This window comes from Buteo buteo, chromosome 2 (assembly GCF_964188355.1).
Source record: "Buteo buteo chromosome 2, bButBut1.hap1.1, whole genome shotgun sequence".
In the NCBI taxonomy this organism is placed as follows: Eukaryota; Metazoa; Chordata; class Aves; order Accipitriformes; family Accipitridae; genus Buteo; species Buteo buteo.
In genome coordinates this window covers 12,489,342-12,506,676 of record NC_134172.1, presented here as the reverse complement: position 1 = coordinate 12,506,676, position 17,335 = coordinate 12,489,342, and the positions used below count along the sequence as shown (strand labels likewise).

Here is a 17,335-nt window from a genome sequence, read left to right as displayed (position 1 = left end):
TCATGACAAGTAGAGGTAATCTGCTTGATCAACTGCATTACAGCAATACCCCTAAACTACAAGCATAACCAATGCCGAAAACCACCTCATACCTTAAATTACCTTTAATTGTAAGGAGTTTTGTCTAGACTTACCATATAAGCAATATCACACCAAGAGCCCTGGCTGCTGTTTTGGAAATTAAGTACTGCTGTGTTACATTTGAAGGAGAGTTAGGGGTTTCTCTGAAAATCAGTCTCATAAAACAGGGGAATGAGCTTAGTACCTCAAAAAGAGCACAGGAACAGTTTTGTTCAGATTAGCAACTGAATGCATTTGTACTTTTGGAACTTGTAAAAACCTGTGAAGGAACTGTCACTTACTCTGTGTGGCCCTGAAAGACATTCACAGAATGGATAGAAGGATCTCTGAAATCCCACAGACGGAAGGTTGTATCGCGTGATGATGTCACCACAAGACGTTGGGTGGGATGTGTACAACAATGTGTTAGCTCTTGGTCATGCCCTACAATCACAGATGAGAACATGTAAGGTAATGAAAATAAGACTTTTCATTTCCACATACACTTGGAATGAAATGCTGGTGATTTTTTCTTTTTTCCCCAAACAGAAGAGGACAGTAATAATCACTCTGAACTTTAATGTTACGACTGCAGTAGAAGTTTGGAACTGTATTTAAAAGCAAAAACATCCCACTACTCATTTCACATCATTATTATTATTATTAAGTAGTGATAGGTTATTGCTACTTAATATGCCATGAACACAGCAAAAGCATTTTGCAAGAACTAAAATTCAGCTACATTCAGTTTAAAAACAACTACTTTAATAGGTTATATCACAAGCTTAAAAGAACACAAATTCACGCTCAGAGGATTTACAAGGTTGGAATTTTAGAAATCATTACAACATTGAGCAGCAGCTTAAGTCTTGTACATGCTTGCATCATAGTCCAGAGAAACAACTTTTCCCAGTGTTTCAGTATCTACAAATAATCCCACATAGAAAAAGAAACCACCAATTTACCTTTTTATGAGTGAACAAATACCTGTAAGAGAATGGACAAGTTCGGAAGTCTCTACATCATACAGATTTGCTGTCCTATCCCACGACGCTGTCACAGCTTGCTTCCCCCCAACAAGCCAGTCAGCTGCTATGACCACTCCTTGATGGCTTTTCAGTGAAGTTAACGGGACTCTGACAGTGGGACAATCACTAGAACCATCTCCATCTCCATCAGGTTCATCTTTATCTGAGAACTCAACTTCATCTTCTCCAGACATTTGCTATAAAACACAAGAGAAAAAAGATTTAGACTAAGAGGGAAGGAACACCTCTACATTTTACAGTGTAAATGCCTTCCACTCCGCTTAATGTGAGTAACTTAATTCTGTAGCATCTAGCCTATTCAGGTACTCAGTATCAAAAATTTAATTGGAGGAATAATACCAGTGAATTAAATGCAGTCTTAATAACTACTTTATTTTAAAATCTCTTCCAAACTGTTCAGCTCGGCACATCTGTCCCCTTCACTATCTGGTAAGTCTTTTTATATTCCCCTTACTGTATTACCCTCAAGTTTCATTGCAGCACATGTATCAAGGGACCTTTTTTCCCCCTTCAGTTTTTAAGGGTAGGAAGCATCTAACAGGACACTGACTATTTTAATCTCTGAGAAGACAATCATTTACAGCTGTATTTTTACCCATTGGAATCCAAATCATGACATCAATATTTGTCTGCTTGTCGATACACAGTCATCATGCAGTGCTGATGTAAACTGAATGCAAAATAAATTCTTTTGCTAACCATAAAGCATCAAGCTCTGAACCCTGTTTCGCTTATGCAAGACAAATAGGCTTTTCCTTCATGATATCTGGATGGGAAAGAGATAACATTTGTACTGCTCTTTCAAAATGGAAATGCCAAATCAAATAAACTGAATCAAACATTTTCCATTCAGAAATCTATCTCGTATTATACAGCCATCTCTTGCCCCGACTCAGCTTACTGAGAAGCTCATGCTATAAACTATGTTTGTCTTCACAATTTAGTATTGGTGCTTTTAAGTCAAATACAGCATTTGACAGTCTACAGTAAATACTGACTAAAGAAAAGCCTGGGGACAACAACAGCAGATAGTGTGATGAGTGCTGGCACAGGTCGATTAGAAATCAATAAAGATATAATTAAATAAGTGCCAAAAATACAAGTCTTCACCATCAGTTTTCAATTCATAGCAACTATAGCTAATACAGGTGCCTCAGTAAGTTAAGCTACAAAAATTTAACTGGTTTAAAAATAACTTCATTATTATTTATGATTTGAATTACTACACAAAAATTTTACTTGACAGTTCATTTACTTCCATGTTTATTACCTTGAACAAAAAGTCAATTAATGTAATTGCAGCTGTATATTCTATTCTGCACCATAGAGCTTTGAAAACATGAAGTAAGTCTTTTTTGAAAGAAAGGCTGAAATACATCTGTTAAACTAAAACCTTAAAATCCGACCTTTTGCAATTCTGAAATCATGTAATTTTTTAATTACATATAAGTTTAACATTCAGACTTATCGTAAAATCTGTATCTGATGAAAGTGCTGTGCAATTAGTTTAGCTGCAGTAAGTTGATTGCTTACATTGCAGTCTGCAGTTGGCTGAGGTGTAGGCAACTGCACTATGTATCTCCAGATGTGAGCTGTCTGGTCTCCAGATGCTGCACAGGGGAAGAGAGGTAAGAGAGAGAGAGAGAGACTAAGTAAGAACACTTCCACAGACAATAAAAACAAGCTTTAACATTACATTTGGCAATACTGTCCGAGTTGCATCTTTTTCTAACAGATACCATTATGACTTTGGTAAGCAAGTCTCAACATCAACAGTTACTACCCTGGCTTCAATACTGGTAAGAACATAATTCATTATGCAAAAATAGAAGTAGCTACCACATTAATCATTCCTACAGTGAAAACATCCACTTAAATACTATACATCAGAACACGAATATCACTGCTACATCAACAGGTGCCATCCTTCATTTGCTATTTCTGAAAATACTGGGGTGGTTCTTCATTCAATGATTTCTCCCACTAAATGTTTTTAGTGTGGTTTTAATGAGAAACCCAAAAGAGCAAGTGTGAAGCTATTCTGCTTCTGCCTTAAGCAACTCAGCTTAACCAGCACCAGTTTACAGCTCAGCAGGTACCATCTGATTTTAGACTTCATTTGTTTTTGAAATAGACTTCTCCTTGTTATGGACAGAACAAACATGCTCTAATACCTAGGGGTACAGTGCTGAGCGCTCTCGATTGAGAAGAAAAACAGTTTGTTATGGGTATGCGTAGCTCTGGCGAATACAATGTACATGAAAGCACTAGGAAAAGTATCTCATCTAATAGACCAAGTTAGAAGGCTAGAAGAAAGGTCAACCTTATATTATTTCTGGGGTCAGTATTCTGGATCAGGGAGGAAGTTTTTTTATTTTAATCAGTTCTAAATCAATCAAGTGACACTGAAGAACAGGTCTGCAGAAAACTTTCAGTGAAAATACTTTGCACAACCACCTCTCAGAAAAATAAAAGCAGAACAAAAATCTAGCTATGGGCAGCTTTTGTTTGGTTTGGTTTTTGTAAGTCAGTTTATATAGCAACATTGTTTATGGTACTGAAACGACAGCTACAGTTAGCATATGAAAACAGAAAAATCCAAATAGCCAAACTTAAATCATTGTTAGCCTAGATAGAAGGCATTCTACTCTCCACCTTCCTTTAAACTGGTCACTGTAGATGCAGAAAGAATCAGTGTTTTAATTTTTAACCTCAGTAATAATTATCCTCGTTTTACAATGACTTGCCTAATAGCAGCAAATTGAATCCAGATCTCTTTAATTCCAAAGCTAGTGCCCTAATTGCTGGAGCATATGAACCATAGTACTAGCCACGTTAGACAGTTTTCAAACCTGAAGCTGCACTGATGGTATCCTTAGTCCTGAAAACACCTTTACACTAACAGTCATATTTTAGAGCTGGTTTTTCTGCACACTCAATATCACAATATTCTTTTCCTTTACTTCTGGAAATATCATGCATTTCAAAAGGCTTAAGAATGGAATAGAACAGAACAGAAGTAGGATAGGATAGGGGCAGGATAGGGACAGGATAGAATATTTCAGCTGGAAGGGACCAACAATGATCATCTAGTCCAACTGCCTGAACAATTCAGTGCTGACCAAAACTTAAAGCAGGTTATTAAGGGCACTGTCCAAATGCCTCAAACACTGACAGGCTTGGGGCATCAAGCACCTCTCCGAGAAGCCCGTTCCAGTGTTTGGCCACCTGCTCAGTAGAGAAATGCTTCCTAATGTCCAGTCCGAACCTGCCCTGGAACAGCTTTGAACCACTCCCAGGTGTCCTATCACTGGATCCCAGGGAGAAGAGTTCAGCACCTCCCTCGCCGCTTCCCCTCCTTAAGAAACTGTAGAGCACAATGAGGTCACTCCTCAGCCTCCTTTTCTCCAAACTAGACAAACCCAAATCCTTAGCTGCTCCTCATAGGACGTTCCTTCCAGCCCTTTCACCAGCTTTGCTGCCCTCCTCTGAACGTTTTCAAGGACCTTCACATCCTTCTTAAACTGTGGGGCCAGAACTGCACACAGTACTCGAGGTGACACTGCACCGATGCTGAACACAGCCTGGTAATCACCTCTTTGGACCGGCTGGTTGTGCTGTGTTTGATGCACCCCAGGATGCAGTTTGCCCTCTTGGCTGCCAGGGCACACACTGCTGACTCATATTGAGCCTGCTGTCAACCAGCACCCCCAGATCCCTTTCTGCAGGGCTGCTCTCCAGTCACTCCTCTCCCAACTTATACTTGTGCCTAGCATTACACCGTCCTAGGTGCAGAGTCCAGCATTTGGACTTGTTAAATTTCATCCCATTAATCACTGCCCAATGCTCTAGTCTATCTAGATCCCTTTGCAAGGCATAGTGTCCCTCAAGAGTCAACAACACTTCCCAGTTTGGTATCATCAGCAAACTTGCTAATGGCACATTGAACTCCTGCATCCAGATCACTGATCAATATATTGAACAGAACTGGCCCTAGAATTAAGCCCCGAGGAACCCGTTGGTAACTGGTTGCCAGCCAGATGTAGCCCCATGTACTACAACCCTTTGAGTTCTGCCCTTCAGCCAGTTCTTCGCCCAGTGCACCGTGAACCTGTCCATCCCACAGCTGGACAACTTGTCCAGAAGGATGCTGTGAGGGACAGTATCAAAAGCCTTACTAAAATCCAGAAAAACTACATCCACCCCCTTCCCTTCATCCACTTGGTGGGTGCCCTTCTCATAGAAGGATATCAAATTAGTTAAACAGGACTTTCACTCTGTGAGCCTATGTTGACTGTGCCTGATGATTACATTATTGTTTAAATGTCTTTCAACAGTACCCAGTATAATGTTCTCCATAATTTTTTCCAGGAACTGAGGTTGGACTAACAGGTCTGTAGTTCCCTGGGTCTTCCTTCATGCCCTTCTTGTAAATTGGAATAACATTGGCTAGCTTCCAGTCAGCAGGGACCTCCCCAGACTCCCAAGATCTTTGGTAGGTGATTGAGACAGGTCCTACCATAACATTCGCTAGCTCCTTCAGTACTCTGGGATGAATCCCACCTGGCCCCATGGACTTGTGAACATTCAGCTGATTTATGATTCTAAGTGTCTGTTTCAGAGCAGGTAAGCACAAATGACAATGATATGACAAACACAGATGGAAAGACCTAGCTCTGATTTGTTATGCCTTCAAATATAAAAATAATTCAATCAAGAAGGATACTGACAGAGGAGTAGGGAGAGGGGCTACAACCAAAAAGACGCTAGCAAATGACACTTATTTTTCCATCATGATTAACATACTCAGCATATGAAAAAAACTTTACATACCTGTAAGAGCCACTTGCTCAGTTGGATGAAACTTTATGGAATTTACTGTGTGAAACAAAGTAAAGTTTTAAGCTAGTATACTAAAAGAATCATTTCACAATGTTTTATCATTAAAAGCACAGAAAAATCAAGAAGTCTTCAGTTTTAAGTAATTTTTTGTAGTAGAACAATCTCTCAGTGAGATAAAGCACAATGGTATTTTGAGTACATAAACCTACGTAGTATCAAGGAAAGCAGCTACAGTTGATTATAGAACAATACCTATTTTCTAGCAAGTTATTTCCTGAATCTAGTATAAGTGTTCCATGTTATAGAGTATAAAAAAACCACAATTCAGACACTCATGTGTAAGATGACAGGAGATAATGTTCTGGACTTCCATAAAGAGAATTTAAGTATTCATAACTATTTCTAACATAATGAAAACTTACTATATATGACGATCAACTTTCTGATTATTACTTAAGATTGCAAGAACAAATGCGTAAAAAACTAATGCAAATAATACAAATCAGATTTCAGTCCTGCAACCGTACGTAATCAAAACATAATTGTTTTAAAATGGTCCTGTGATAATCCTATCAGCCTACAAAGCTCTTCATTTTTTATTTCAGTGCATAAGATTCAATTACTTTTCATTACTAAGCACTTTCATCGGCAAAATCCATAAGCTTCTCTTCAACAGTTCTTCAAGAAATCATTTCCATCCATAATACAAGTAAAATAGATGCTTATGTTGTCAGGAGAGTGTGGTGTAACGAGCCTAAAAAAATACTCCTGAAATTGTTCACACTGAACTATCTCAGTGGTGCACCAACTGCTGGCACCCAACAAATTTGCTCCATTTCAAATCAACTGTCAAACGTAAATAAGTGAAGAAAAGTTTTATTAAATTAAAAACACATGATTTTTAATATAATTTATATAAATTTCTATAACTTTTATAAATTATAGTGTCTATAATTTTTTTTTTACTTAGTTTACACACAACTGTTGAAATATGGATTAGAGCTTTTATTATTTTCATGGTTATCCAAATAGCAATTTAAAAAAAAAACAAAAAACAAACTATTGGCATGAAAATGCAAGTTATTGGAGTTCTTAAATATGACTTTATGGAGGCTAACGGTACCCTATCCACACAGCAAGCAACCTGAGATATCCGAACAAATTAAAGTGTTACCTGTTGTTTCTATGCATCTACCTATTACTATCTTTGTGCTGTAGGAGACAGAAGTCATATAGCAGGAAAAAAAAGTAGAACTCATGGTGGAAGCAGCTGATCACTCTCTGGAGAACTTAATTCTATTTGTTTCTTTGCCACAAAGTTCCTGTGATGTGCTAGCTTAGTTACTTAACCAAACATACCAGGTCAGTAATCGTGTTCCTCATTTTCTGGGTGCATGACTCTACACTCCAAGGTATGATCACTCAAATTGCTCAACACTCAAAAACAAGTTAAAGCTATGGAAAACCTCTCCACCTTTGGTCTATAAAATGCTGTATCGTAAACCATTATGAGATAAAACGGGGCTAGTCACGTGCTTGTCAAATTGGACACCAAAACTTAAGATTAACATCAAAAACACTCACTGCACTGCACCTCTCTACCCAAGAAGGGGTTCCAAAAACACTGTTTCTGAAATATTCATACTAGTATAGAGGAAGACAAATGCCTGTATTGAATTAACTGTCTTCAAACCAAGATTTTAATACTATATATATATAACAAATTATGTATGGGATCATGTATTAAACAAAGAAGTGCAAATAGATGTTCACCCAGCACCTGTATTTTGTATACCAAATATAACACAGATCTTGCAAAACAGTTAATTTCCAATTATATAAGCTTCTCTTGCTCTGCATATGCATGAGACCTCAATGAGTTCTGACATTTAAATTGAGTGTCATAACTGTGCCTGTAAATTTCTTTACATGGACTTGTTAATTCATTTGGCATTTACAGAACTGTCTTAATACGCCTCTCCAAGAAATCATATTACAAAACATTCTATGTATGAAGATTAGTGGAACTTCACAATTGACTTGTTAATGGTGTTGGCAAACCTGCAAGTGAAACCACAATAAATATTTTTGTAGTTGTCCAAAACACATTTGCCCCTCCCACAGTTTCCAGTTTTCACAACATGCCCTTATCTTACCTGATCCAACATGCCCTACATACTTGACGAGGCACTTTCCTGTTTCTATGCTCCACAGCAAAGCAGTGTGATCTACAAAGATTAAAAAGTAGCTGTAAATATTGTTACAAATGTATGGTTTTCACTTTTAACTGATTCAACAAACAAGTTATCTTCGAATGTAGAACATACCATATAAAATAGATTTCAAATGTAGAACAGACCAAATCCTCTTGACTACCACCTTACATATAAAACATAAAAGCTTCCTATCATTGTAACTTAATACACATCTCCCCAAAAAAGTAAAGGTGCTGTCCCAATCAGATTAATTTGCAGTAAGTATTGAAAGGCAAATTCTACTTTTGATATTTTTCCTAACTTGGTTATATACTTATGTATAATGCTCCAACTGTGTATCATGAGATTCAGAAAGAACACAGAAAGCATTCAGTGGTGAAAAAGTCAGGCAGTCACTACAAACAGGAGTTCTATGCACAGACTATTTACTTCCTGCCTAGAAGTCCCAAATGCATATAGGTCACTGCAGAGCACTACGAAAACTTATTTAAAAATGAAATCACTCCAAATGCCACTCCTTTATCCTGCCACACACCCCAAAATAAATAAAAGTATTTGTTACGTGTGGAGAACCTTAATGCTGAATTGGAGAATAGCTGTTTCCAAGTTAAATCAGGACAAAGACAAGACGTTCCACACGAAGACAAAACGTGTCCCTCAGTGGGCACGTAAAAATGATAACAGTTCAGTTCATGAAGCAGAGGTTTCTAGTCCATTACATTTATGTCCAGTGTCTTCAGATTCTGTTCCAGCTTCAAAAGACTGTCACTTCAAACTGACCAATTCTAACTGGTTATGGTTTATTTCCTTAATAATTTTCCAAAACCACACAAGCCTCTAGATTGATTTTTGGATCGTAATAGATTTAGTGACTTATTTATTAGTAGCTGTTCCCTCTCAAGTGGGAAGGAAGGAATCTAGTAATAAGAACTGAAAATTAAGATTTTTAGCTGTCCCTACATCCTTAGGCAAAAGCCAGATCACTGTAAGAATACAAGAATATGCAAACTATGACCTAAGTCTATGGCTTCTATAAAACAAAGGCTAAACAATACTATGATAGAAAGTCTGTGGGGATCTCTGTATACAGCCATATAACATTCTGTGCGAGAGACCTCTCCAAGCAACCAGCTCCCCAACCCACCTATTTACGCCATCCAACAGACTAGAGCTGACTCTAAGGAGAGCATGACCTGCACGGAAGTTAACTGGCACATACTTTAGAAGGATCAACAAGGATGCCTCAACCTTCTAAAGGTTAAATGCATGTCAAGAAAACTCCAATTTAAGAATTTTTCAGCTACTGAACTTCTTTAAATCAGCTCTTTCACTGTGGAGCTAAGTATTCAAGTATGGTTTTGATCTACCTTTGCTATACCTTAGGGACGAAACCAAAATTTTCTAAAGATTCAAGCAACACAAAACTTTACCAGCAGATGCAGTTCCCAACACCACTGGTTGAGTTTTCGCGACACTGACATCCCAAATACCATCCCTGTGGCCAACATATTCCTTTACCAGTTGACAGATTGCCCTTGATGTTGTAGTTTTAAAACTGGATACAATCTGAAATAGCAGAGAGACCACATTGACTCAAGATTAAGTAATTACCTTCACAGATACAAATAGATACTAACTTTTTTCATAATGATTCTTCAGTGTTCTGACAGTTCACTGTTGTCAAAAATTTGACATTTCATGGTAGGAAAGTGAGTTTGGATGCAAACATACCTCTTAATTTTTTTTTCTTTTTTTAATAACAGCCCCCTTTTTACAGAACGCAAGATAAACCATTCTGTACTACAATAACACAACCTCATTGGAGTAATGCAGCATGCACTTCCCATTTAGTTTGGGTAAAGGATTATAATTAAGCAAAAAAAACCAAAACAAACAAAAAAACCCCCACAACCCACAAAAAAAACCCCAAACAAAACCCCTCAAAACTTTCCTTGCCTAATTCCAAACAAGTACATCCAATAATTTAAAGACAGTCCATGCTATCCAGCATAATGTCTTTGAAAAAATGTACTTACTATGTAATTCTAGTAAAATCCAGAAACATTCCCATTTAAAACACTCACTGCTGTTTTTCTTCAAAACTGCACAAAGCTAGTCAAATCAAACATTAACCTGAGAGCATATGCCAGTTTATTTGTGTAATAAAGGTTTTTTGGTTGTTTTTTTTTGGGGGGGGGGGGGGTCCAAAGTATGTCAAACTCATCTAAACATTGGATAAGCACATCCCCTCAAAGTCAGTACTACTAGGGGAAAACAGAGAAGACTCATTAAATCCAAATTAGTATGTGCATAAGTAATACCAAATGAAAGGAAGAAAAAGTCTTGCAAAAATGGTAAAACAAAGCACTATAGTACAGGAAGGCTGAAAATACTCAATATCTACAGAAAGGAACCGAACTGCAGAAATTCTACATTTTCAGATAAAGGGGAGTGCAATATTTAAAAATAAAAAAAAAAATTTGTCTTGCTGGAACACTTCCAGAGACAACAGAAATCAAGAATGGACAAAGATGACTTCAAAAAGCAAAACCACTATTAAAAATATCCTATATTTACCCCACCCTCCAAGTCTTGAAGCTTATAACTGTTCTTTGAAAAAGACTATCTGAAAACCCTTGTTAAAACTGAAACAAAAAGATGACTTCCATTTATCAGTGTTTTTCTCTGCATGCAATTATGAGCAGGTATCTATCTGACTGGTTAACTCAAAACCTTTAAATGCTTCAACACAAATCACATTAAGATTTATCTACAGCTTAGTAAAAGTTAGAAAATTAATTAAGTCTACATTTCAGATGCAATAAACTAAAGTTAAAATCCCATTAGTTTTTGGTATCAAAAAAGAAGGTTTTAAGTATGTCATTAAAGCAAATTACTTTCAAAAAGGTTTTTAAAAGTTACAGAATATCTGCAAGAGCATTCCAAATCCTGAGCATGTCAACTTTCCAATGATTACATGATAATGCCCTATTTGAATTCCAAATTAACAGCTAATACACATTTCAGTTTCGCAGCAGAAGGAGGAACAATCATTAAGGATGCATTGAAAAGAAAATGGGTTAATGGTAAAGATTATTAGTTCAACCATACTGCAGAGTTTCATAGGCTTTGAATACAATCCTACAGATGCAACTTTCACATTGAATGTAATCCTTAAACTAAATGGAGTCATGTATGAGAAGTGGAACAGCAGAATTAAGTAAACAGTTAAGGACTAATATAGCACTCAGCTCAAATGCCAGACTTGAAGTTTTTCAACTCTCAACCCCACACTCGAGCTATGCTTCCATTCTGTCTTTCTAATGCTGAGTCAAATCCTCATGCAAAAGTTTTCTAGGAGAAACTATCTCCTACTCATCCAAAAGCACAGATTTTCCAAAACTGCTGGACAGTGGTTTCATTGATCATTTAATGTCAAGACTGTAGAACTTCTTTTGGAGTATTACCGGTCTTGAACAGACACACAGAAGACGAGAGTTCAAGAACACCATCTAACACTAAATATCCAGATATAGACATTTTTTTAAAACACACTTTTTCTACACTTTTTTTTTCTTCTTTTTTTCTTTTTTGCTGTCCTCACTTCACATACCAGTAACTGGATAAACTATATAGTGTCTGGATTACTTTCTGGTTCCTTAATCATACATAAACAGTTTTCCAAAAAAGGAAAGGAAATACTTAAATATCATGCAACTTTGCAACACAAATAAGTGGGCAATCATATCTTGAGTGTGTTCCACCTTTGTCTGTCCTCTTTCTTAAATCCACATAGTTTCATGTACTTCCTTCTATACAGAGATTTGTTAATAAGGAAACAATTGTTTGCCATGTAAACAATCAAAAATCACAAATTGAAACACCATGAAAACAATTGTTTACCATGTAAACAACTGAAAACAGAATACAAGTTGAAACAATAGTATGGCAAACAAATTGAAACACCCTGTAAAAATGTCCCTCAGTAGACAGGGCACATCAAAAATAAGAATGAAAACTGGGTCAACTCAGGACCAGGCCAGCAGTATTACACTGTGAGTGACAAACAGAATTTCCTGTGGAACAACATTAAGCAGTGAAGTCAAAAACTACATCTTCCAAAAAGTTTTATTCCCTTCAACTGCTGAGTGAAGAAATACCTTCCTTTAAGAGTCCTTTTCCTGAGCCAAAAGAATCAGAGATTCTGGAAGTTAGTTTATGATGGAGCAAGTTATATCATTTCAGTTTATTTTGGGACTCTGCATAAACTGTTAATGTTTTCCTGATGTCTTAACAACTGTCACAGCCTGGAATTGTTAACATCAGCAATACCATCTTGTTAACATCAAAACATGAACTTCACATGGCGATTCCTGCATCTACAAACAACTGCAGTTAAATTACAGGATCTTGTCCATTAACATATACAAAAAATTATTTTTAAACTACCAAGCACTAAATCTACTCTATCTCTTCAGGATTTGGGCACTGGTAGATAACCCCTGCTGGTAAAAGCATCCTCTTCTGATATGAGTTTTGCCAACTTAATATTCAGACTCCTAACTCAGCTAAGGGATAAAAAGTATCCAGGTATGGGAATTTTCTATGAAAGACTCAAATTAAGCATTTTTACCTCAGCATTTTCCCCAAGAAAATGAACAGATTGCTTTAGTCTTAGCATGTTTTACCAGCACTAAAGCAGTCAAGGATCAGCTTTCTCATTAGAACAAGCAAATATTGAAAGCTCTTTTCAGAACAAACCTAAACTCTATAGGTTGGCAATCAGAAAAATGTAATCAATTACACAAAACAATTGGTTTGTAAAACTTAAGTCTGTTCTAATTTCCCACAGGGAAAAAAAGAAAAAGTTTTTAAATAGGAAAAAAAAAAGAAAAAAGACTTCTGACAAGTTTTAAATTAGGCATACAGTAACAGTATAAAGGATGGGCTGAAGAGAAAAGTTGCAATCCACTCGCCTCCTGAGTTTGGAACACAACCCATTTTTGGTGAACAGCATTGTTCATTCAATGCTCATAAAAAATGTAGACGCAGGAATTTCAAAGCTGTTGAACTCTTAAAACTGTTCAAATGACATTTTCCCAGATAAGGTATTAGGGAAATCTAACTGCATCCAGTCAGGATACAGATAGAAAGATCATAGTTTGCTAGAAACTTAGTTACAGTCTTTCCTGACTTTTGGCTATAGTCTGTTTGGGGGTCAAGAAACAAAAGGTTACAGCTTTGACTCTTCTGTGTAGGAAGGATGAAGTGGTCAAAATAAAGCCACTCCCATGAAGTGCAGAAAGGTTTCAGAGAACATACTGGACAGAGATGCTCTCAACTTGACCATTTCCCTCAGCTCTCCTCTCTACCCTGCAGTAAATTCTGACTCAAAGTTGTGGAAAGAAATACATCAGCACGTTCAAACATCTGTTGGTTATTGACTGATATAATAGATATGTACAATGTCTATAATAAGGTATTAAAATCTCCATGTTCCACTACTCATTACTACTTTGCTTTGCATGCATATCAGAACACCGGGAAGCAAAGCAGTTACCCAGGAGTCTCCACCCCATACTTCCCAGCTTCCCACGCTGAAGTTGCGAGGTCCACCTGCCTTGCCCGGGAAAGAATATGAGCACTACATTGCCAGCAAGTAAAAGACGACAAGCATTTAACACCAGCCTAAAAAAAAAAAAACAAAAACCAAACCACAAACAAAAAAAAACAAAAAACCCCAAACACCACACCACGAAACAAAAAACCACTACACCAGAGAAAGTACTAATTCATAACTACATAGTAGGTGTACTAATACTACATTGTCCCTATTAATAATGTTGTCCCTATTTAAGTGGCCTCATTAAAGAATTTGAAATACATTAACTTTTAAGAAAAAGGAAGAGGCACCTCTATGCATCAGATTGGCAAGAATAAAAAAGGAAGTTTGAAAAACAATAAAATAAAAAGGAGGCCAAATAAAACACAGTAACTTAGATCTATTTCACCACACTGTTCTTACTTTTACTCTCAAATTTTCAGACTGCTTAACACATGGTATTTCCAAGACAGCTACAGTCATACCATAACCAGACATTAGCCTGCAACAGAGGTCACCACAGAGCTGCTTATATAGTTGGTTCACATACCCAGATCCCACTGTGGTTTCCTCACATTTCATTTACCCTTAAGAATGTATCAAGAAATTACCCTGAGACAGGGCAAACTCTATGAAAATTTAAAAAGGGGAGAGAAAGAGGAAAACAAAAATACCAGACAGATGCAGATGTGCAAAATGAAAAATATCAGAAGGGGTAACTGTGCCAAGAGACCAAGTGAAAAAAGATCACTAGCTACTAATTTGCAAGGCTTCCAACATAAAGGAAACAAACCATTCTAGTCTCACAGATAAAAAATAAAAACAATTTAAAAAAAAAAAACAACCTATAACAGTACACATATAGATGCCTATTTAAATCCCCATTTCAACTGCAATACCCAAATCTTTATTCAGAAATTCACTACTTAAGTTCTCTATTTCCTTCATGAAATTGAGGTTTTGGTTCTCTTTACAAAAGAGTAGTCCCACATACACACGTATGCACACACTCTCTCCCCTCCAACATTCATTGTTTAAAAAAGGTGAGCAATTATAAAAGTGTCATATAGTGTGGTTAAAGTAATGGGTGATTGATGAATCCACGATAAACATACTGTTCCTCATGAGGCAGATTTACTTAAAGAATAGCATTACTCAGCTTAAAGAAACCACAATTTACAACTTAAAGACAGCCATGTTAGTCTCATGAGCACACATTAATGAGTAGAGGTTTAATTTGTCTCATACCTTGCTAGTAGATGCCTTGTAAGTTGTCTTTAATTTCTGAGAAAGCTGACTGGTACTATGACTGGCTGTTGAGACAAATAAATTCAAAGGAAGATATTTCAAATACAGCGTTAGCTTATTTGTATAAGTAACTAGTATTAATTCCCTTCAATAAGATTCTAAGTTTTGGCCAGCAAAGTACAAAAAAAGTGAATTCAAAAATACTAGCTTAGGATTCTTTGTGATTCTCTCACCTTTTGTTTTCAGTTGTCCTTTGCTCAGTTCAGCTCCATCAATCGTCTGTCCTTCAGCTGCTAAACGCTCATTCAGTGTATCAATCTCTCTACGTACTAACAAAACCAAAAATTCACATTAATATAAAAAATTGTGTTTCATTAACATACTATTTAAGAATTGTTATGGTTAGTAAGTAATCTATTTTATGCTAAGGACAGGAAAAGAGATCAACTATGATTTTATAAAAGCAGGTCTCACCAAGACATAAACCAAGACTCATGCTGAATTTTCCAGAGATCAACCTTGACCCAGATTCCAAGGAATTGGTGGCTTCTAATTACTGTTACTTTCACTAATAAATGTGGCTAAGGATTAACAAAACAGCTCCTGTGTAATACATGGCACACCTGTATTAAATTAAATCCAATAGAAGACAGAAAAACTTGCAGCATCAGAAATATTTTAGCCACAGAGTTAGTATGTCATTCCTTGACAAAGATTTTTTTAATCACGAAACAGTATTCTCCCCTGAATTCCTGTCTACTGTTTCAGTAAGAAAGTTAGTGCAGCAAATCTATATTTTTTTATACTTTGAAATACATTAAAAAATGTAAAATGACATATACATTTTACATTCAACTGTTTTAGAAACACTAAATATGATCAAAATATTTTCACTGCACATCAGACAAAGGCATGTATTTGTAACAAGAATAGGCTTTTCTGTCAATTATTTATAACTCTCACCAGTGCCATTTCAACACAAGACAGAGTGATGGCATAGCTAAAACAAATCAGGTACTTGCAAATGATTTCCAGTGGCTGGGCTGGTTTAAAGTTGCTCAACTTCATTTTATAAAGAAAATTTTCAGTGGCTTACAGTTTTTTCTCCAAATCTGGGCTCATACTCTTTAAGTGTTCTCAGGTGAAATCTTATTGAGAGGCTTTAACCAAGCAGTTTTTCCCTGTTCTTAGGTCTAGGCCTGTCTTCCCACAAATTCTTAGGACTTCTTTAAAAAAGTAATTCACTCCCAGGCTTTGAAATGCGGGAGAACGTGACACATCAGGAGTATGATTCTTGCCATTTCTAAGAAATTCACTGAAGTCTCAGTTCTAAGCACTAGAAAAGTCAGTTTACACTTCCATACCACATCCAAGTGCTTGAAATGAGCAAAGCAAGATTCTCTTCCCTGTCTTCCAAGTCACATAAACCTAAACTTTTATAAAACACAGACAACACAAAAGAGAAGCAAACAAAGAGACAGGTTTGTAGTAACAGATAACTAAAACAAACAAGCCAGGCAGATACAAGAATTGCCTGAAAGGCTAAGACTGAAGCCTGGAAGGGGTAAGAAAAGGAAGAAACTAGAAATAAGGTATAATAAGGGAAAGGGAGTGTATGAAGAGCCAGAGAGGAAAAACCCGAGATTCTCTACATACAGTAACTGCAACACTAGCATAGGAATTAGACCAAGAACAGAAAAATAACAGACTGAGCATCAGAAGAGAAAAATCTAGAAATTGTCAGGGGGGTGGAAAGAGATGACAAAGGCCAGGAGCACACTAGAACTGTGAGATGAAGAAGATGAAGAAGAAACAGAAATGGAACAAAAGGAAAATAGTCATGCTCTGGAGGGTACAAATTCACCACTTGTTTTGTGACAAACATTTTTGAAGGTTGGGGAGGGAAACTCTACTTTTCTTGCTACCAGCCAACTTCCCAGCAGGAGGTTGAGAACTCAGCTGTGCAAATTGTCACTAAAAATGTGTAGTGTTGATGATGGCTTTTAACCAACACAATCTCAGAGTTTAAGAGAATAAAAACCCAGCACATTTTCAAAAAGCACACAATAATATTTTTTTAACATGAGTGTTTGGTTTAACTGTGGGAACAGATTAGGTGTGGAAAAAATTTGACTTGGAGCCAAGTCAGACAGATTCCACAATTCACAAGCCAAGCCACGCAACACAGCTTCCAAAATCCAGCAAGAAAAATTGAGCAGAGGCTTTACTGTATGACTCCCTGTGTTACTCACTTTGGATCCTCTTACATCACTATACAACTGCACTGTCATTAAACAAATAACACTTTTTGCAGATAA

The 17,335-nt window shown here is 36.7% G+C and overlaps 1 protein-coding gene across 2 annotated transcripts in view; it reads right to left on the bottom strand.

The window, feature by feature from the left end:
- Positions 1-17,335, bottom strand: part of WDR37 (WD repeat domain 37) — a 49,055-nt gene that overhangs the window by 17,457 nt on the left and 14,263 nt on the right. For both annotated transcript variants that reach the window (XM_075045797.1, XM_075045798.1), the window contains 8 exons: positions 15,251-15,346; positions 15,018-15,082; positions 9,598-9,733; positions 8,108-8,179; positions 5,943-5,987; positions 2,643-2,719; positions 1,048-1,285; positions 363-504 (listed from right to left, as the gene is read on the bottom strand). In XM_075045797.1, coding sequence (XP_074901898.1) covers positions 363-504; positions 1,048-1,285; positions 2,643-2,719; positions 5,943-5,987; positions 8,108-8,179; positions 9,598-9,733; positions 15,018-15,082; positions 15,251-15,346 — 871 coding nt within the window. The remainder of the gene's footprint in view (positions 1-362; positions 505-1,047; positions 1,286-2,642; positions 2,720-5,942; positions 5,988-8,107; positions 8,180-9,597; positions 9,734-15,017; positions 15,083-15,250; positions 15,347-17,335) is intronic.